Source organism: Antedon mediterranea, chromosome 3, assembly GCF_964355755.1.
Source record: "Antedon mediterranea chromosome 3, ecAntMedi1.1, whole genome shotgun sequence".
In the NCBI taxonomy this organism is placed as follows: Eukaryota; Metazoa; Echinodermata; class Crinoidea; order Comatulida; family Antedonidae; genus Antedon; species Antedon mediterranea.
In genome coordinates this window covers 15,897,983-15,921,384 of record NC_092672.1, presented here as the reverse complement: position 1 = coordinate 15,921,384, position 23,402 = coordinate 15,897,983, and the positions used below count along the sequence as shown (strand labels likewise).

At 36.5% G+C, this 23,402-nt stretch overlaps 1 protein-coding gene across 2 annotated transcripts in view; it reads right to left on the bottom strand.

The window, feature by feature from the left end:
* The window catches only part of LOC140044961 (ATP-binding cassette sub-family F member 3-like), a 106,850-nt gene extending 94,089 nt beyond the window's left edge, over positions 1-12,761 (bottom strand). The window contains exons 1-2 of one of the 2 annotated variants that reach the window (XM_072089686.1): positions 12,684-12,761; positions 3,177-3,321 (exon numbers count right to left, since the gene is read on the bottom strand). In XM_072089686.1, the coding sequence (XP_071945787.1) occupies positions 3,177-3,321; positions 12,684-12,756 (218 nt within the window). In that variant the 5' untranslated portion in view covers positions 12,757-12,761. Of the gene's footprint in view, positions 1-3,176; positions 3,322-12,650 lie in introns of both variants that reach the window. The other variant, XM_072089685.1, reaches the window with a different exon arrangement.
* Positions 12,762-23,402: the final 10,641 nt, after the last annotated feature.

The window sequence follows — 23,402 nt, the reverse complement described above, 5'->3', positions numbered from 1 at the left end:
ATTTAAATCAATGCATATAACCTATAATTCGTCATACTCATAGTGACGAATTAAATCTAGTTTTCATTTTGTTATTTTAAATCCATAGTACTGCAAGTTAACCAAGGCCTTGTAGAAGAACACCTTTGAGGTAACCCTTTGCAAAAAAGCCGTATACGATTTCACTGTTTACATTATTTCCACTCTGTTGCTCCACAAAGAGTTGGCGTCGTATACGTTTAGCATACGTAACGTATACGTTGTTTATTCATGATAAGAATATCGTATACGAATCATATACGAACAAACTAGGCCATTTTATAAATTATAATAGCAGTAATGAGTAGAATAGAGCTAAATAAAACATTTAAATTGTCATTACAACTAATACGTACGTAGGCTCTGGCCTAGGGCTAGTCCTCTAGCTAGCACCAGCCATAGATAGGCCTCTAGTAGTATTAATTATTAATAAGTAGTAGGAGCTAGAACATAAGATCATATTTATTTCTATATTTATTAGATAGCCTAGGCTACCGATAAAATTCAAACAACGTTTTTCGCAAGTAAATAAAGTACGCTAAACAGGTATACTACTAGGTAGGCCTAGAAAAAACAAGGGGCCATTTTCACAAATCGACGATGTTGTTTGCAGTTTTCCTTTATAAAAAATGACAGAGGTCAGTAAGTGCAGCCGCCGACGACGACCGAGCGTTGCTCGGTTGCCTACAGTTCCAACTCGTGGTCGACTCGGCTCCCTGGTGGCCAATCATGCATATCATCGGGTGAATCATCGGGTTCGTCGTTCTCAATTCGTCACGCCACGTGCAAGCTTTGGGTGGTCAAATTACATCGTTATGTTAAGCGATATTATTCCGCGACGTGTGTTGTAGCAATGGAGATGGAGTAACAATAATTCGGCAATGCCGAAGAGGAAAACCATGACCCAAAACAGAAGTAAGGTCATTATAATAATTATTATTTAACAATGAATACATTCGGATTTTGAATATATATAAATTGTATGAATTATGAATTATATATGAATTTAAAAAAACACAATTAGTGGTGATAGTAAATACAATTATATCGAATCTCAATTTATTCCCGGTAGCGAACAGATTGAATTGCTTTCATTATTTCTGCTTGGTGATTAAGAAATCATAAAACATATCTTTCTTTATTTTCATGGTATTCCAATAATTGTTTAAAAAATAACTACCCTCAACTTTAAATAACAAATTAAATAAGTCTACTAAACATTGTTGATTTCCCATGGACCCAACAATACCCCAACTATTTCATTAATAATTGTTTATTTGTAACAGTTTATTTGAAATCCTTGTCCTTTGTTAATTCAATTGTGTGACAATTAAATTAGATTGTACATGCTTATGCTGTATATTATGTAAAAAGATGATTCATGGTATATATCAGATTCTTAAAAAAGATCAACACTTTGAATTCTTAAAATGTGTTCTATATCTTTATTTGGAGTTAGACTCGTACTACATTCATTAAAATGATAAACAAATAGCCGGCAGGCGTGTGTACAGATGGAGGCATAAAAATGGGGGCGTAGGGTACCATTTTACCAGAGAGATGTAAAATAATTATTTAACAAACATTTAACTGGTTGGTTTTACTGCGTTCACGTACAATTTATCATTTGGATTTTTTAAGTTATATGTAGGTTATTGTATTTATCAGTGACAACTCTAGGAAATTTACAGCAATTAGTTCTGTATGCCTAAAATAGTAAAATGCTCTAAATAAAAACGTCGGAGCTTCTTTTTTGTATTTCTGGCTGTTGAATGTTTTGTTGGCACCCCCTAACTCTGCAACGATGATATCCATAATGCATCGTATTTCCATTTCACCGTTGTTGATATACTACTAGCTAGAGTAGGTTATTAAAATAATACAATATAACCAAATCTAATATATGGGGGAAAGCTAGCTAGCTTATTTTCACAATGAGTGTACCACAGACTCTTTTCCTTGGCGTATTTTCCCCAGGCCTAGTTACTCTTAGTTTACTAGAGCTGCTGCAGTAGCTATATACTGCATATTCGATATATACAATTACAATATGCCTATAGCCTAGATAGCTAGAAGTCATCGAATTTACTATCTACTTTGGCCTACTGTAACTAGGCCTACATCCCATTTTTTACTTTTTTTTTTATGGTGAGTTAAAACTCGTAGCCAAAAAATCAACAATGATGATTGAAAATGAATGAAATCTGATCCATCCATGTGATGCATGCATGCAGCACACATTAAACACAGGCACGTTGTGGGCGAATTTATTTGGATCATTCCATATATATAGTAGGGAGCCACATGTATTCTACATTTTTATTAAATCGTAATTTATGGATTTTACGTACTCGTTTTAAATTTAATATACTGCGGGCCCAATTTAATATTTATTTATTTATTTCCAAGTACATTAATATTATTTAAAGCACTTTCAAATTAATAACAGCACATTTTGTGTGATTCACTTATTAATGGAACATACAAAAGGTAAAGAAATAGCAGAGGGGATAAACAAGACAGAACAGCCTGGGTGGGTTTTTATGCTTGCTAGAAAAACAACGTCTAGTAAAATACAGCACCAAATTTTCATTCGCGAAAACTATGAACTAAATCATCATAGGGAATTTAATGTACATATACCGACTGAAAAAAAACCAAATTGTAAATTAATTATTGAAGTCAAGATGCTCCTGCGATCGTAAACGTATGCTATCGTTGTCTTGTAAAAAGAGGGACAGTCCCTTTTCGCTTGGTAATACGATGCAGTTTGTATACACGCGTCGTCGTATACGGATCATATACGGATCGTATACGGAGCGTATAATTAGGAAATTGTTTATAAATGATCGTATACGGTTCGTATGTGTTTATTATGCGGGCAGGAACTTCCGAATTGACGTATACGAAGTGGACTTCCTATACGAAACATATACGAAACGTATGTAAATCGTATACGTTCGTATACGGTTTTTTTGCAAAGGGAATACAAGCTTTTCCATGTTAAAATAAAGTATTTATTATTATCTAATTCTATGTATAAAATTAAATTTTCAAACATTTAATTAGGAATAATCTATTGACATACTTAAAATGACAGTCTTAATGTATCCAATGTGAAACATTGGTTTTACTATTGAGTGGGAATGAGCTCTTACAGTTTCAAAACCTTAGAAAGCTGTTCACAAACTTGATCTACAAGATTGGAAGCCTTCTCACCAGCAACTTCGAGTAAAAATCCTCCAACTGCTTCATTAATATCCTCTGCTGATTCAAAATCATCACTCCCACTTTCCAACACACCTTTTAAAAATAAAAGAGATTCTTAAATTAAATTTGTATTACATCCAACCAAACATTTGATTATTTCTTAACAATTTTCTTAATTGACTCCCCCACAAAATCAGGGTGAGTCTTAAATAATATATTTTATTAGTATATTTATACACACCTACTGTAAATATATTATTCTCATTTGATTGGATAATGTGGGTCACATTTGTAAGATTTTAATTAATTAATGGAAACAACTCTATAAGATGTGATGGAATCGTTAGAAAAAAACAGAATTAGAATTTATTAGCCTACATCAGCTTCAGTTGCGGGGCTGAGCAAACCCACACAAGTGTTTTTTACGGTCGTAGAACCACATTTGACATATCCTCTTGTCCCAGGAGCATGTTTGAAATTTAGAAAATTAAAACTAAGAACACAGAAAACCATGTGCCAACACAGTTAACCAAAATTAATTAAAATAGAAAGCTTCTTCAAAGCACATTAAACCCAGTGCATTTAATACATCACTGATTGGTCAATGAGCAGTCAAGTCATTATAGATTACACAATTTTCAATTTGGGTAGGTAATTTAAGAAATTTTTAGACCGTGCATCCAACATGGTAGAAGCTGTACACATGCGAGGAGGAGGCCCAGTATTTTCATTTTTCTTATATTACTCTGTACATCGTGCATGGAATTAGTAACGGACAATTGATAAAGTAGTTTCATAGGTAAAAGAATGTTTTCATAAATTTACCTGTGAAAAACAATAAGCTAATTTCCATAAAGTTTCAGAGTGGGGTATTGGCCCGTGGGCTTTTATTTGAAAACTTTGCAACTTTTGTCTGGAAGCCAGGTTTGTCTAAAACTTGATCCCCAGTACATTTTGTGACTTTGAATGAATATAGACCTTTATGTGATGTGCAGCAACCTTCGTTTTATGACGTCAGAGCCACACAGCACAAAGTTACGTGCAAATTTACGACATTTTGGTCAGAAATTCAGAAGAGCAAGTTTTACGTGTTTGCGTGTTACGCAAATAAAAAATATTAATTTTGCGCACGTTTCAGGCCATATTGAGCATTTCAAAATTTCAATTTTGTTTGCGTTGCACGTGCGTACTTGTGCACATAGATTCAAGATTCAAGATTCAAGAAATTTTATTTGTCCATAAAAATGGAAATTCACTTTGCTTGGTAGATTAAAACAACAATAAAAAACATAAAAAATGTAGTATTATAACAGATTAAAATACAAGATAAAAAGTTAAAAATTAAAAAAAACTGTTAAAAATGTAAAACTATTTAAAAATTGCATTATCGTCTTACATTAGAATTAAAAATATGAATGCTATTTACAACGAAGGATTTTCTAGTTCTACAAAGATTTGCTCTTGGAGGTCGTAGCCTAATACCTGATCTATTTTAAGTTATAACAGTAATGTAACGGATGAGTGGGGTCTTTCATAATATTGTTTACTTTTTTTAAATACTCTTTTCATAGATAAATGAACAAGGCGTTAGATCAGCTTTAATAATACATTGTGCAATTTTACGTGGTCTCTCAATATTTTTCTTACCAGTATTTAGAGTAAAAATGCCGTTTTAGTCGTTGATTTTTGGTCTTCAAACCTTTTGTGATAAATTGCATTCAGTTTCATGTATTTTGATTGCAACTATGCTATGTGTCATGTTTGGCTTAATTAAGAACGATGATAATTCCCACTATATTCAAGAATTTCATAATTTCACAAAGTATTGTGATGATAATTATCTTGAATCGAATGCATCTAAATCTAAGGAAATAATTGTTGATTTTAGAAAAAGAAGAGTAATTTTAACTAGGTTCTTATAAAAAATAATCCTATTGATCGCGTTCATATTCACATACCTTGGGGTGTCGTTTTTAATCATTCTCCTGTGATTTTATAATTCTGTTATATGTAGTGTATGGACATATTGCATTGTCGGTTGGGGTGAAAATGCTACTCAAGTGGGCAAGAGCAAGGTTGATCACCTTGTAAAAAGAGCAAGGTTGATCGCCTTGTAAGGGTGATGATTGGTTGGGATCAGCAGTCAGAGTCGGTCTACTTTAATTTACTTGATAAGATGTTCGGTGATGTTTCTAAAGATGCGAGTCATCCGCTCCACCACGATACATCACCTTTCAGCAAGGCTGTTACTCCTGCTCATCTGGCACAACTCTTTTTAATTAATTGTATTTTTCATATTTTATTGTATTTTAATATAACATATCTTAAATTGCGAGCCTCTAGTTTCCCACAGTGACTTTGACTTATTAATATTACAGAATATAAATTTAATAGGCCTAATAATTTATTTAATAAATACATTGAATACTTAAATAGTTAGTTTATTTTTTATTATCAACATTGAAAATAATACACTTCTTCGGGTATCGCCGAGAGTTGAACTTTCAAAAACTCCAACTTGGCGGAGCACGTGGTTTTCACCACAATTCGGCACAGTTCCCTTGTGTTGTTTTCAATCACCAACTTGTGCGAGCAGATGGTTGTTTTCATCCAACCTGTGCGAGCTTCTACTGAAACAACAAGTAAACTTCCACAAGCCCGCACTCTCCACACACCGTACCCATGTGCTCCTACTACGTACGGCAGCTGCTGTGAGGTTTTTTGCTATACGCATGCGTATTGTTTCACGTCACATAGACGGATGTCAGTTGATGTTTGTTTTTTTTTTCTTCTATGATTTCAACTAGGCTTCGGCAAGCTCATCACCTTCATAAGTACTTTGTTTAAACTTTTTAGGCCTAGGCCTACATTTCTATAGGCAATATTTTAGATATACAGTCGACTCCGCCTAAGTCGAATCTAATGGGACCGGTATAAAAATTCGAGTTACGCGAACTTCGACTTACAGATTTGCCAAAAAAATGCTAGGCCTAGGCCTAGGTTCACTCACTAGCTGCGCTATGGCTAGGCCTAGGCCTAGTGGACCCTGCCCTGTCGCGAGAGCCTTCTTGAATTGAGTTTGATTAGCTAGCTAGCTAGGCCTAATAAATGCTAAGCCTCTTTATCGGCAATGATAAACTGTATTTTTCCGAAACAATACAAAAACGTATAATAAATACATTTCGGTTCTTATTCGAAATCGGTATCCATTGTTTATTGCCATCTGTCTAGCACAAAATAGGTACCCACAAAACGCCGCTCAAGTTCTCAACTCTGAAACAACTCATACACTATACACTAGCGCGAGTTGTAGGACGCCGCCTATACTATAGTATACTGCTTGAGAGAACCGATATGGTCCCACATTATCCCCTCTGTTGTTTGTTTATCGAATTACGTACGTTTCATCGGCTTTTTTAACGCGTTGTTGCCGCGTAATTTGTGACTTCGACTTATACGATATAAATCACTAAAGAATGTGGGTATTCGGACCGCAAAAAGACGAATTTCGACTTAGAAAAATTTGATTTAGAAATAAAAATTACACATTAATGTATAGGAAAGAATTGGGACTCCTAAAAATTCGACTTTCGCGATTTTTCGACTTGCGCTAATTCGACTTAGGCGGAGTCGACTATATCTATTAAATAATTGTAAGATAATTAGTGCCATGTCTAGGCCACTACATTTTGAATATCGCAAAATAGCTTGATTTCGGAATGTCATTGCAAAATAGAAGCAAAACTTTTTTGCTCCCAAAGTAAACCCACGTGAATACGCCTTTTTCATTCACGAAATGGAACACATCTTCGATCGATGACAAACAATGCCGTGCAACGAAGCGTAACCAACAGAAATAACATAGCGTTTTCAAGGGATTTCAGGACACCATGTTAATTAAACAATCGCAACTCTTCTCGTATGAGAAAATAAACTACTGTAAAATGTTCTTAAAAGATTGGCCTACATCACTGTGTAATTGAAAAAATTTGAAAAATTGTTTTCAATACTTAAAATCCATCGAAAAAAACACAACAGTGTATTAAGCATAGGCGTTTTTCACCGAAGTTTTTTCGCGGTGCAGTCGCGGTATAAAACGTTAAAATTAAGTTAAAATAGTGGGCAAGTAAAAAATGATGAGGGCAACAAAAATATAAAACCTACTTGCCCGAAGGGCAACCAAATATTTTAGGATTCTGCGAGCCCTGTGATCTAAGGTAAAAAATGACAGCTCTACTTTGATTAGTACATGGACATAGTAAGCATTACACTTCCTCAACGAACAAGAAACTGGGGATTACATCACCAAACAGTTCGCTTCTGATCATACTCTAGTTTGGTTATGCCAAATGTGCATGTGTACCTGAAAACAATGCTCATATTGGCCTTACATGAAAATGTATAAAACTATAAAACTAAATTATAACTACTAAATTAGCCAGATTTTGATAATGAGAAAGACTCAAAAATTCAATTTTTATCGTTAAAATAATAATGTGTAACAGTTGCAATGCAAAAGGAATTAGCCGTGTGGCTCTTGACATGAATAACACCATTTTTTAGTGGTCACTTGGGGCTACTGTCTCGGGCAGCTTACAGGATAAAGTTGCCGTCATTGCTGTTTTAACATTGTATACACATATGGGGATATGTCCAACAACTTTTATCCGTGTGGTTTTTCACATGATTAAATCCATTTTTTACCCCTCTTATTTGGTGTCCCCAGGGTAAATTTACAGGATAGGACCCAGCAGCAATATTGATTATTAAATCTTGGCCATATATCTACATAATCAGCCCATCAGACCTTTTGTGGCTTTTCACATGAATAAATCTTCTGGGCGCCCGGTCTATTAGTAACAAGATACAGAATAAACACACATTTTAAATTGCTTTAAAACACGTATTTGCCCACACTGGGCCGGGGAAAGTGGCACATTTCTGGAATGCCAGGACCATTCTACGTCAATCTGTACTATTGTGTACCTGGCCCGGTATGTCTACTTTGGTACGAACGTCAAATAAGGAACCAACTTCACGATTGAATATATAAGTAACTGCAAGAGATTGGTTGGTGGCGCATGGCATATTTACCGCTGGGAAATTATCAATTTCAAAATTTTGGCCTAGCCTAGCGAATGCCAACGTCGAATAAGGAACCAACTTCCATTGACGAATGTCGAATAAGGAATAAGTAACCTAGCTTTACGGCGCTATTGTCTTATTAATATCTCTAAAAACAAGAGTTGAAGTTTCAACATAAAATAGATAGAGGGCGTAGTTGACTCGACTATTTTCGTTAAAAAGATACGGAAGGCTCACCAACCAAGGAGTTTCCACACGTCATCGCCACAACGGAGTCAGGTTCATTCAAGCGTTCAAAGCCCCTAAACATTTTACACTCGTTGTGATTGGAAGTTTGTCCATTTATTGCATGCTGCCTTACCCAATCACACAAAAGGACACCAAACAGTACACACAGCACAGTGTGACACGCGGACACAAACCTCGTGGAAAATCACCTCCGTTTTAAAGAAGGAATATAAAACAATTCTACCGCCGTACACATAAGTTAGCCAGGGCGGGCGCGGCAAATACAAAGAATTGTCGCCGCACAGCCATCAGCATTTTTTAGGCAGTATGGTTACAGCATGATTACTAAATAATGTAATTAATGATATAATAATTATAATAATATCTATTAGTTAAATAGATTAAGGCTACGTTGTTGGCTTTGTAGGTTACATTGTTTGGCTTCGTTAGTAACCCTAATAAACAACCCTACGATGTTCTTAGTGAAGTAACAAGAAGGTGTGAAAATTATAAATTAATGTGTTAATTTTGACTGGCGGAGGAGGACCAATTTGTACATTACTAAGAAATATATAATATAATATTTTTTATTCGTAACCATTTCCTTCGTGCGTGTTTACTCTCAACGGCGAATATAAATTTCCCACAATGTAAACGTAGAGGCACGATCCAACACAATGAACTAAGCCAACTAATTAAAATAATATAGCGAACTCAAGAAACGAAGCCAACAAAAAGATCGTAACAAATTCATTCTAAATATACTGTAGTATCAGAACGTTCAGTCGGTCGCTCAAAAAGACTGCCGACAGAAGACCGTAATTTATACAGACCTAGTTTTTTTGGGCACATGTCATGAAACGTGATACTCTGTTTTACCACCGCAAACCTCTCACATGTTTTTTTAACTCGGTACGAGGGGTGGTTACAAACAGTGTACCTAGATTTTGCGTCACTTGATACGCAATACAGCTCTAAACTGTTCCCAGGATTCGCATGTTTTTCCCCTCTAAATTCTGGTCGGGCCTTTTGTCGTACAGTCAACTCTCCCAATACCGGACTCTCCCAAAACCGGAATTCACGAAAAACCGGACTTTTTTGGAGGGCCCAATTTGTCCCTATTCTAAATGTACTGTAATTTATTATGAACACCGGAATACCCAATTCCGGAATCCGGACAAATTATGAAGTACAAAACACGAAAATTAGCGTCTGAAAACCGGACTGATGGTTAAAAAACTCCAAATATTTACGAAAACAACGTAACACCGTCGTCGCTGACTCGGATTCACTACATTCACAATGTACAAAAGCTTTTAACCATACCCTCACCATGCATGAAGTGCGCGACGTTTCGCGGTACGATCAAATCATAATGTTGCCATGGAGCACTACACTGTGATTGACAGGTCAGTTCATTGTTAACCCACGAGGCGGCAATTGCTTTGTTGCGTATCGAACTGCGGTGGGCTTTTTCACATCGAAGCGCTATGTCTCTATTGTTTTTAGCAGGGAGTTGTTAACAACTCCCTGTTTTTTAGCATATGAATTGTTTTTTAATAAAGTTAAATTTACATTCCTGTGTCTTTGTTTTGTTTAAATTATTGTTAAATTCACAATTGCAAAACGGGACTCAAAATGTGCATCATTATAAATTTGGAAATCATTATGGCAAAACGTAAACGGAATGAACTTGACTTAACTAGTGTTAATAAACTTTGAAATGTTACCAATTAATTATTGTGTCATTATTGCTTGGCTCGTTTACCTAATCAATTTTCATCATTGCTATCAAATTACGTCAAAATAAAGGAGCTTAAAAAACATGTGGTCTAGGTGTGGGCGTTTTTATTTGATTATGACACCTCTGCACATGCGCATCAATCAAAGCCCTTCACCCATGCTGCTGCTGCTAGCTAGCTCACGAAAAACAATAAACAGACCGAAATTATGTTCACCGTACGTACGTACGTAGGCCTTTTTGCCGTTAAAAACACATTGAGAAACAATAATTTACTATTGTAACATGTTTTATTGGTACAGTAAATAATGTAACTTTTAAAAAAGGTAAATTGAATTACTGTAGCTTAATATTAATAAAGTAGGCCTAGGCCTATCAGTATTTATTTAATTAAAACTAGATTGACACAATCATAGCCTAGCCTAGGCCTTGCCTACGCTAGGAGACCGTACCGGGCAGCATTCGGTGACAACGTGATGACTTTAAAAATATGTTTTCAGGAAACCGGACTTTCGAAAAACCGGAAAATATATGCCCGCCCAAGGGTGTCCGGTATTGGGAGAGTTGACTGTAATATTAATTTACAAAATCTTAACACGGAATATATATTTATTTTGCATTTGGTTGGTGTCCTCCTAGCCTAGGTGTCGTTTTTATAATTCGCTAATCCAAGGTAGGATTAAATCATTTATATAGTGTAGGACGCCGAAACTCTCTCTGCATGAGCTGAGGGCCTTGGGCCCGATGTCGTCTCGTCCGCGGATGTCCTGCCAAATTAGGACAACCGATGTGTAGGGCGGCTACAAAAATTGATGTCTTCTAGGAATTTAATTAGCCAACAATACAACCAACCTACATCGTTTGTTTCCATTGTTCATGCTTCTAAAGGCGATGACGTCATTAGTGTTTACAAATTACTAACCCTACGAACCACCCTACGATCGACGCGTAGATAATTATCATAAACAATACATAAATACAAGTTTGTACATTGTAGGATACGTTCATTTTTATACACCTCCCTCACCACTAAACTAAAAACGGATCTGCGTGGATGGGGTTTTGAGGGAAGGGGGTAAGTTGTCGATGAACAGGTGCTACTAAAAAAATTGGTGGTGCTACCAAAAATTATTATGAGCCATCATAAAAATTTGATAGTGCTACCAAGTGAAAAAGTTAATTTGCAGCCCTGTAATATGGTTGGAGTTTTACTTTTATTGTTGCAGAGAATGAGTTTGAATGAATGCTTGTTTGGTATTCAGTTCATGTTGCAGATAGAAGTGCTGATGTACGCTTTTCGTATATTATATGGTTGGAGTTTTATTTTTATTGTTGCAGAGAGTGATAGATTTTTTTTTTGGGGATTGTATATTTGGTGGAGAGAATTTTATTTTAGATTGAGACCAATCAGATGTTACCAAGTAACCTACCAATCAAGTTACCAATTTACCAATCACCACACCTACCAAACACGTTTACCAATTACCAATCCTTTGACGAGAATACAGATACAGTAGAACCTGTATTTTACGTACCCTGATTTTATGTTCCCTTGATTTTACGTACGCTTAAAATAACCGATGACGTCATCAGTATATACTGTACTTTTCTAGTTAGGCCTCATATCTTGCTAGGCCTGCTAGCCTGGCCTGAATAGTCTAGTAGGCAAGGCCTAGCTAGTGACCACCTGCAAGCTGTACAGTAAAGTAGGCAAACACGGTAGCCTTTATAGCTACGTATTTGGGGACAATTTAAGGTCAACCTCGATTTTACGAATCCCTTGTTTTACGTACGCCTTCTGGTCCCGTACCGTACGTAAAATGAAGGTTCTACTGTAGATGTCCACTTGATGATATTTATACAATTCCTACAATAACCTATAAAACTATTCATAATATTTCTAAACAGATTTCTAAATACTAATTTAATGTTCCGAATAATAATTATTCTATAATTTGAAGAAGTGGGACACTTCTCAGTGAGAGGGGGTATAATGTAACCCTCCAATACACATCATGACATAACGTCCGATAGAGGGCGGCAGAAGAAGATAGATAAAATAGAGCACATGCAGTCATAAAATGTTCAGTGAGAATAAAGTCCTCCAAAACCACTATATTTGAAGTGTTTATATTCATTGTCGGAGTCCCGAACATAACATATAGTATCAACGAGATATCATATGTTATACTATTGCCTAGCCTGGCCCTAGGCCTAGCCCCCTAGCTACTAGGCCTAGGCCTAGCTAGAGCCTAGTAGGCCCTATAAATCCAAATAGGCCTAGCCTAGGCTAGCCTAGGCCTCTAGGGTTTATGTGTTTGTTCTTAATCTTATTGTATTTAATCGCTTGAGACAAAAAAAAGAATACCTTTGCAATTGAATTGAATGAACTTTGAATTACCTGTAACATATTCTAAAAGGTCATGGTCTATCAGAGGAAAACGGGCAGTAAGGACTTCTCTGTAAGCTGCCATCTTGCTTGAGGTATATTCAGAGCGTCATTCTGACGACTGGCGCATTCTCTACTTCTACGGAGCGCCATTTATGCCTTCCGAAATAGAAATAGTACTACGGTAACTGGTCCAGTGGACCAAATTTAGCTCCGGTGGAGCACAGTGATATAATATAGAAATAAGTCACTCATTTTAATATCTTTTCGTATGTTAATACACTGTGCTCAAGAGGACCCAATTTGGCGCCAGTGGAGTATGGAACGCCTCCTCTGCCTTCAGTTCACATTTATCTATGCAGTACACACCAATCGCCATGCAGTACACACCAATGGTCATGCAGTACACACCAATCGTCATGCAGTACACACCAAACATCATGCAGTACACACCAATCGTCATGCAGTACACACCAAACGTCATGCAGTACACACCAAACATCATGCAGTACACACCAATCGTCATGCAGTACACACCAAACATCATGCAGTACACACCCATGGTCATGCAGTCGTGCATGCAGTACACATACTATGGAACGCCTCCTCTGCCTTCAGTTCACATTTATCATGCAGTACACACCAATCGTCATGCAGTACACACCAATCGTCATGCAGTACATACCAATGGTCATGCAGTAGCCTACACACCAAACATCATGCAGTACACACCAATCGTCATGCAGTACACACCAAACGTCATGCAGTACACACCAAACATCATGCAGTACACACCAATCGTCATGCAGTACACACCAAACATCATGCAGTACACACCAATGGTCATGCAGTCGTGCATGCAGTACACACCAATGGTCATGCAGTACACACCAATCGTCATGCAGTACACACCAATCGTCATTCCGTATTTACCAATCGTCATGCAGTGAAATATTGCGTAATTTATACCGCCACCTATCGACAAAATCGAATATCACGTGACGTTTATTAGACGGCTGTAAAACTAAGACTATTTAAACTTCTTTTATGGAATTCAATAATTGCAATGGCCTCCTAGCCGCGCCTGTGTCTCGCATAATAAATTAATTGTATATATAAAAAAACAGAGCATTTAGGGCCTGTTTCTGCTGCAACAACTGCTCAAAATACGGTATAAAAATACGGTATTTTTTATACCGTATTTTTTAGTACCCCGTTTCTGCTAACAATACTTCTTTGGTGGTCGTGTTAAATTTCATCCTTTTTACCCAAATTGCCATTCATTTATTTGGTCGATAATTAAAAGTCGCAATAAAGGAAGTTTTACGTCTCAATTTCAACAGCCTAGCCCTAGTGATAGAGATGTTGTGAGAGCACAGAAAACATCGTAATGAGGACAAGTAATTCGTTCCCTTCCTGAGTTATTGTCTTTTACAATCTTTTACTGCTTTCGCAGGCTCTTCAGCTTTGAATTTACTTGCTTTGGAGACAAGTCTATTCCGTACTCCTGCTTTATTTTTTTAGAAATGTCTTTATAAATGTGGTTGTCCCTTTTATTACCTTTTAGTTGGCCGGAAATTTTAGCTTCCCCATCCCCTCCTTCCCCACCCCTCCTTCCCCATCCTCTTCTTCCCATCCCCTCCCCCTCCCTCCCCACACAGATTTATATATGCAGTACACATCTACACATATTAAAAAAATACCGTATAAAATACGGTATTTTCTTGGCAGCAGAAACAGGGCCTTACAGATATGTGTAGTGGTTAAAATAAGTACAGTATGTCAAGCATAAAAGAAAAAGAAAAATCGATGGCCTTAGTTTTACAGCCGTCTAATAAACGTCACGTGATATTCGATTTTGTTGATAGTTGGCAGTATAAATTACGCAATATTTCACTGCATGACGATTGGTGTGTACTGCATGACGATTGGTGTGTACTGCATGACGATTAGTGTGTACTGCATGACGATTGGTGTGTACTGCATGACCATTGGTGTGTACTGCATGCACGACTGCATGACCATTGGTGTGTACTGCATGATGTTTGGTGTGTACTGAATGACGATTGGTGTGTACTGCATGACAATTTGTGTGTACTGCATGACGTTTGGTGTGTACTGCATGACGATTGGTGTGTACTGCATGATGTTTGGTGTGTACTGCATGACGATTGGTGTGTACTGCATGACCATTGGTATGTACTGCATGACGATTGGTGTGTACTGACAAATATGAACTGAAGGCAGAGGAGGCGTTCCATAGTGGAGCACAGTGATATAAAATAGAAATAAGTCACTGAATGTTAATAATTATATTTTCGTATTTTAATACACTGTGCTCAAGTGGACTCAATTTGCCGTCAGTGGAGCACAGTGATAAAATACAAATAATTAGTCACTGAATGTTTTGAATGTTAAGACTTCCCAATGCTCTAATTGTTGAGGTTTATTCGATGGAAGAAAGGCTGGTAATATCTGTCTGTCTAAAGCCTCAAGTGAATCATTGACATTGGTCAGATGAGCACAAACACTATCAGCAATAACTTTTGAGTCCACAATTTCAGCGTTATCCAACACGATATCTCTTTGTTTACATCGCCCCGAGAGGGTACGAATGTGTTTATGCCACTCAGCAGAAGACATACCTTTTAGGTATGTCAGTCGGATGACGTTTCACAACACGTTTCGGGAAGAACGCATCAATAGAATCCTGGAGGGTATCATAAAATTTTGTACATTTTTCTTGTGCTCCAGAGGCACTAAACATATCAGTTCTGGAAAATTGAGAGGCTCGTTGGGTTAAGAACACTGACAATATCGTGCATAGCCATAATACGTGATGTTGGCCCTTTATCGGCAGAACCTCCCGTAAGCGGCCACTTTTCCAGGTCCCGAGGGTTACGGAAGGTTCTTTTTTAAAAAACTATATATAAAAAATTATCCTTAGTTACGCATAGAAACAGGTTCTAAAATAACATGAATAATACATTTTCACATAATTTGACCCACAAATGACCCTTTCACAAGATCAGACTTTTTCTGTGATTTTTGGGATTCAGTAGATACGTAAATTTGGGAAAAATTAGAAAGCTATGTAATCAATTGTTTGTAGTCATGAAACGCCGTAATAAAAAAACTTAGTAACGCATAGAAAGAGTTGCTAAAATACACTATAGGTAAAATTTTGATGTCATTTTATTTTTTTTTTAAATTATCCTTAGTTATATATAGAAACAGGTTTAAGATAACACTAAAGGTCAATTTTTTACCTTTATTCAGATTTGTCAAGATTCAGTATTTAAAGTAAATTTGGGAAAAAGTAGAAATGTAAAACTAAGTAGTATTTATGAAAACCCTTAATTTTAAAATATTTTCGCATAGAAACAGTTACTATGGTAAAATGTTGACCTCATTTGACCTCAAAATGAATTAATTTCCAAGGTCAAGTTTGTCATCTCTTTATGATTATTAGAATTGAGAAAAAGTACAAATGCAATAAATTCTTTGTATTCATAACAACGTGATTTTCTTTTTTAAGTTACTTTCCTTAGTTATACATAGAAATGGTTGCTAAGGTAAAACTATAGGTGAAAAATAAAATTTCTTGAAAATTGTTATGAACTATCTTGTAAATTTTGATAAAACATTAATAGTTGAACTAAAGTGGTACCTGTCCTGTTTTGCATTCTGACCCCTTTTGACCTCAAATGACCTATTTACAAGTTCAGATTTTTGGGACGTCTTTCTGTATCTCTTTACAAAAAATAGATGTCAAAATAAAAAAAAAACCTGGAGGCAATTATTTCAAAGTTTAACGTTATATTCCATCAACTAAATATTTCAATGCAAAATACTGTTTTTCTGGCAATTAATTGAAATAAACCTGGCAACACATTCTCGTATTTTATCTAAACTATTCGTATGACTCTAGTAGCATTATGACAAGCCAAATATACATTTTATTATTGGATTAGCCATATTTAAATTTTCTTTCATGTGTTTTGTTTGTTGTTATTTTGTTTGTATTTTTTTTGTATTTTTCCTGGCAACACAAAACCTATGTACGAAATTTACCCCATTTTTTTTCTTGATTATTGTTGAAAATCCTATTGACTATCCCATTACAAAACCTCATTGATATAAAAATACCGCTTTGGAAGTTATAGGTACGTTTATGAGGTATATATACTTTTATAAAAAAAATATTTTTTTTTAAACACCCCTTTTTAAATGGTATCAACCAAACTCCATTTTGTAAATTTTTTTTTCTACATTAAATGGAACTCAATACTTAGTTGTTTACACTGATATAAACAAAAACTGTATACTGTAAGTATTTTTGTTTAAAATAAGTATACAAGTTCTTTTTCACTATAGAAAATCTGTGAAAAATGGCAAAAACATCAAAATTTGGATAATTGACCGGCAACAAAGGCTAAAAATTAAAATGAATGTTGTAGATATGCTTTTTATTGAATTGTCTATTCATGGTAAAAATTTGAGAGAAATCCATTTTTTACATCTGCCACCAAATCTTTGATTGTTACAGACAATGGCTCTTAATGCTCCAATGGATCCAATTTGGCGCCTGTGGAGCACAGGGAAATAGTCACATACAAACAATTTTTTAACTTGGTATATAATATCAATATCGGTTACTCCATCCGTGATGCAAAAGAAAAATTCGTTTCAGGCGATATTAGTGATTTTAGTAATTTTCGTTCGTTTAAAATGTATATTTATGATAGAACATAAAATTCCAACACACTTTTTAAACTTTAAATTTTGATCGTCATATAATAATTGTCCTACACATTTGAAAGTTGGTAGTATACGTTCAATAGGTTACTACACGTTCAAAATGTTACAACATAATTCATATTTTTAACATAGGTTTTTTATTTAATCGCTAAAGTTTAAAAACATGTTTTGGAATTGTATGTTCTTTCATAAGTATTAAACGCAAGTTATTAAAAGCACTGATGTGGTTTGAAACTAATTTGTTTGTGTGTGACTATTTCGCTGTGCTCCACTGGCGCCAAATTGAATCAACTGGAGCACAGTGTATTAACATACGAACCAGTGGTGGCGCCAGTGGGGGCCGGGAGGGGGGAGGAACAGGACCGGGGAAAGCTCTTATTATTATTTCATAGGCATAACATAAACATGAAATGTCTTGTTCTATGTACACGGCCGAAAAAACGTGTGTGGCGTATTTGCCATTCTATTGATTTGTGTTATAGACACGGCGATTACGGCAATCATTGTATACTAAATTACATTGAGTTATCATAATGTTGAAGACAGGCCGATTTTCTTAAAAAAATACTATTTTGATAGATTTAATATACGTTTATACAAATGTATTGATTTTCGATGAATGGAACATTCCAATCTCTCAGACTCCCAGTTTGTAGGTAAATTTATGAGCCCTCCATGGTTTAACACAAGTATGTACATTTATGGGCCCTTTGAGAATAAACTTAAAACTGAGATATAGCATTGCAATACTTTGACAATATTGTAAATACTGTACGAACCATTTTTGGTCGCCATTTGAATCAAAATTTTCTTACTGTGAATGTGGTTACTGTTTATTGTATTAATTAGTAATTATAAAAAATATAAACGTCGTAGTGGTGTATCATTACATGTACTTTACTATTTTAATCGACTATACAGCCACAGTTTTAGTTTTTTGGACTCATTTTAAGACAAGTTTCTCCTTTGGAAGTAGGCCTAATTCCCAGTGTGCTAATTTTAGTTGACTACATTAATCATCGTGTCTATTTATTCGTTTCTGAAAACGACAATGTATGTATAGTACATTTGAAATCGCCAGTTTTTTTACGCTGAAATTACTGTGTATTCGAGAACCATCTCCCCCTCCCAAACCCACCCCCTCTTTCGCGCGTACGCCCCCCCCCCCTCCCCCGTCGGGGGATTCCGAACAGAAGAGGTATTTAGAGGTAGGTCATAAACAAAGAGATTAAATAGAAGCGGGCCTAACACTGATCCCTGAGGAACACCCGAGCCCACTCTATCCCAATCAGAATGCTCCTTATTAAGAACAACACGTTGGAATCTGTCACTGAGAAAGGAGTGAAGACACTTTAGGGGAGATCCACATACTCCCATGTTGTGCAGTTTCTTGATTACTAAATCATGGGGAACACGGTCAAAGGCCTTCTCCCAATCAAGGAATATTGCATCAATTACAGGAGGTTGTCTAACATCCATTGTTTGTGACCAATCATGATATAACGCTGAGGCCTGTGTAATACACGATCTACCTGGATAAAACCCGTGTTGCGTGGGACTGATGAAAAAGAATGTTATCTGCTATAATACGTTCAAAAACCTTACCTATAATAGAACATAGCGATATGGGTCGATAATTATTAACATCGTTACGATTACCTGACTTAAAAATAGGAGTGACATTCGCGAGTTTCCAATCTTTTGGTACAAAGCCATCCGTTAAGAACTTGTTAAACATTTTGCACAACACTGGGGCAATAATTGGAGCTGACATGGATAACATTTTAGGTGTAATCCCGTCTGGTCCAGGGGATTTGTTGGGTTTCAATGACAATAGAGCCCCGAAAATAGTTTTTTCAGTAATATTAATGTTATTAAGGGGAACAATATCTGGGTGAACACAATTACAGATCTCATGGTTAACATTGAAATTACGATTAGGTTCGTTAAAGTTTGACGCAAAGAATGTGGAAAATGCATTTACCGCATCGATATCGGAAACCAAGGGTATACCATTAAAAACAAAGTTTTTGACTTGTCCAGTCTTACGCCTTGTCTTAACATAACTAAAAAAACGTTTGGAGTCACCATTTACACAGGCGACACTTAATTTCCTAATATATTGTAAATGAGCTTTTTTTGTTAGGTTTCTTAATTTATTACTAAACTTTCTATATTTGTCCATCTTATTTGGGTTATGAGGATGACGATGAGCCTCTTTTAGCATTCGTTTCTTTTTACGAGCCATGGTAACCATTTCTTGAGTTATCCAAGCTGGCCTGTTTCTTTTTTTACTTTTGACTTTAGGGATACAATCGTTGATAGTGGCGAGAAAGAGGTCTTTAAAATTTTCCCACATTTCCTCACAGTCTGATTGTTCCAGGCACAGTCCCCAAGGAACCGCCCCCAACGTTGTAAAAAGATCGTCATGGTCATATTTACTATATTGATAATAATATCTATCTACAGGTTTAACTTTACTGCATCTAGCGTTAATATTAAAATAAACCCCAAGGTGGTCACTTGTACTGAGACCGGGATGACTTCTGAAATTACGTACAATGTCAGGGTTATTGCACAAGACCAGATCAATAATGCTACTTTTGGTGTTAGATACACGAGTAAAAAAATCAACAAATTGTATAGTATCAAGTGGAGCAATAATTTCTTTAAATTTCTTATAAACTAAGGGACTATCAACACCGTAATCATAATTAAAATCACCAGTTAAAATTACACCACAGTACTTATGTAAAATAGAAAGGATAAAATCAACGACATCGTGGAATTGATTGAGTCAATCGTCATTTGAACTCGGTGGCCTATAAACAGCACATATTAAAACGTTAAAATTGTTATTTACAGTTATTTCAATAATTTTGACCTCAATGTTAGTAGGAAAGTCAACAATAGAGGATTTAAATGCGTTCTTCAAAGCTAACAGAACACCACCACCGTGTCTTGAACGGTCTTTTCTGTACACAACGAATGAGTCTGGAAACAGTTCCGTACTATCAAAAGAGGAGTCCAGCCACGTTTCTGTGACAATCAAGATGTCCAATTCATCAATTGCGATACGCGCATGGAATTCTTCGATCTTATTCACCACACTTCTGGCGTTAAATAAAGCAACTTGAATAAGGTTAGTTTCAAAGATGGAAGAATCAGTTGATGTATTGCTGGATGCAAGTGACAATATACTGTTGTTATTGTTCAATGAGTTGTCAAAAAATGAGTCCGATAGTTGTGGTAGGGAGCAGATGTTACACGCCCATGGATTATCTTGATAAAACACATAACTATCGCTGCTCATAGATATGCACTTGATATGAAATATGTGATGACATTCACAGCAAATCAGATATTTTTGATTGCGTCTCGACGATGACTGTGTAAATCCATTCTTTCAAATTTAAAAATGAAGTTTTTAAAGTTCAATATGCCTATCCTAGAAAATATACGCGAACGTAAAACCTACCCACGGGCCAAGAGGTATATCGTTATAATCGCAGAGACGTAGGCAGGTTGCTGTCTGGGGGTGCGAAAATTGTAAATGCGCGAGATATCCATGGTCTGATCTGTAAGAAAATTTTGAAAAATAGAGCTGCTAGGTCCCCGGAAATTGCAATTATACATTGATATATAAAACGAAATTACAAGTCTATCAGAGAACAAGCCCACCGAGGTTGAGATGGAGCTAAGGACATTTAAACAACTAGAGTTGTTAGGTCCCCTGGATATCGGATTATAGTATTTCGAAAAAAAGAAACAAAATATATAAGGCTCCAGGACCAGCCTTACCATTAGGGTTGAGCTGCTAAGAAAATTGTGAAAAATAGACCTGCTAGGTACCTGGAAATTGCACTTATATAGGCCCATATTAATAAATGAAATGAGTGAGTGGCCGAGCGGTTAAGACAGTGGAACCGTAATCACGTAGCCATAACATCGGCAGGGGTTCGAGGCTCACTCACTCCATGGTTCTGGTGGTAGAACGAGTCTTTTCGGATGAGGATTATAAACCGTAGGTCCAGTGTACACAACTTGCTCGTGTGCACTTTAAAGAACCTAGTACATCTTTCGAGACGAGTAGGGGGTTACCCCGGTGTAGTAGTACATCACAGCCACTGATCACCAACTGGGCCCTCTGGGAGATCAGTCTTTGACTGAAGAGGTCACCCAGTATAAAGATAAAGGGCGTGTGGCGCAGTGTGTAGGACGTTGGACTACCGATCGTCAGGTTCAAATCCAACTCTCGCCGCATTGCTTGTATCCGTAGGCAAGATACTTTACTTACGTTGCCTCTCTCCACCCAGGTGTATAAATGGGTACCCAGTTAGATCTAGACACAACTTTGCGCTGGTTACCGGCTGCATTATGGGAGTATGTTTCCATACGTGTTTGATCCCAAAAAAATACTGGGGTAATAATGCTTGTAAAGCGCCTTTGAGCATGATTACTCATGAAAAGGGCGCTATATAAATGTGGTATTATTATTATTATTATAATAAAACAAACAAACAAACGAAACGAAATTATAAGTCTACAGAACCAGAGCTAAGAAAATGGTCAAAATAGAGCTGCTAGGTCCCCTGCAAAACATTGAAATATGAAACAAAATTATAGGTCCAGCCCAACATGGTTGGGGTGGAGCTAAGAACATTCTGAAAAATAGAGTTGCTAGGTCCCGGAAATTTAACTTATTATACTTCGAAGCGTAAAACAAGATATATACCGGTACGTCTCCAGAACCAGCCCTACCATGGATATAAAAAAAATTGAAAAAATAGAGCTCTAGGTTCAATGCACTGACTGTATATTGTACATCGAAATATGAAACAAAATGTACGGTAAGTATACATGACCAGCTCTATAATTGGGGACGGTTGAGCTAAGACAATTTTCAAAACTAGAGATGCAGGTCTTCAAAAATTACACCTATACTTTAAAAAAATTCAGACATAGAGACCTAAACAAGTTACCCTTTTTACATTTTATTTGGAGGGGAATGCGTCCACAAGCGTAGACCATTTTCCGTCGGGGAAATCAGTTTATTTCCCAGATGTGAATCTGGAATTTCGATGTACGAGCAGTTCATGACATACAGGACATTGGAAATGTAGTAACTTAGCTATAATAAGATGTTGGCTAAACGAAAATGGCATGTTTTTTGTTTAGTAATGTAGGCCGAGCCTACAGTGAAAAACGTCTATTTCAGGTTCAGGTACCCCACGGTAATCGTAAATTAAAAAATTGAACATACGAACAATAAAATAGATCGCGAAGATAATTCGTACCCTTTTGCTGTAGATACACAGTACACGACGTAACGCGTCAGTAAACTTCGCCTGGAAAGTAACTACAGTACACATTCTGGTCCCTGGGTGGAACATGATATCACGCGTAAACCGCAATGGGCCGGGCCCAATGTTAAACGATTCGTACAAAGGGACACCGCCAGACAAGTGCATATCTATTATGCATGCATAATAAAGTGTAATAGCCCTCCGACGTACTTAACAAAAATGGAACTTCGCAGTTTTCTAGTCACTGAAGCGAATGATTTTTACTTTATATTATATTCCCCGACGAAAAGTACTCGCGTTCCCCGACGTAGGGGCTAGGCTCTCCGACGAGGGGGCTACATCCCCCGTAGCCTCCCCGCTGGCGCCACCACTGGATTAAGATAGAAGAAGAAGAGGTGACCTTATACAAACATACCGCATTATAACACAGAAAGATAAAATTGAGCCTACAAAAATGTTTAAGAAAGCCGAGTATGGAAAGACAAGAGGACACTCGTACAAATTGAGAAAAGACAGTAGGAAATTCTTCTACAGCCAGCGTGTAGTAAATGACTGGAACAACTTACCACAAAGTGCAATATCCGCTCCAAACCTACTCTGCTTCAAGAAAAAGATGGGTTCATAATGGGCCAAAAAGCCCCTTTAACCCTGCCACACTCTATCG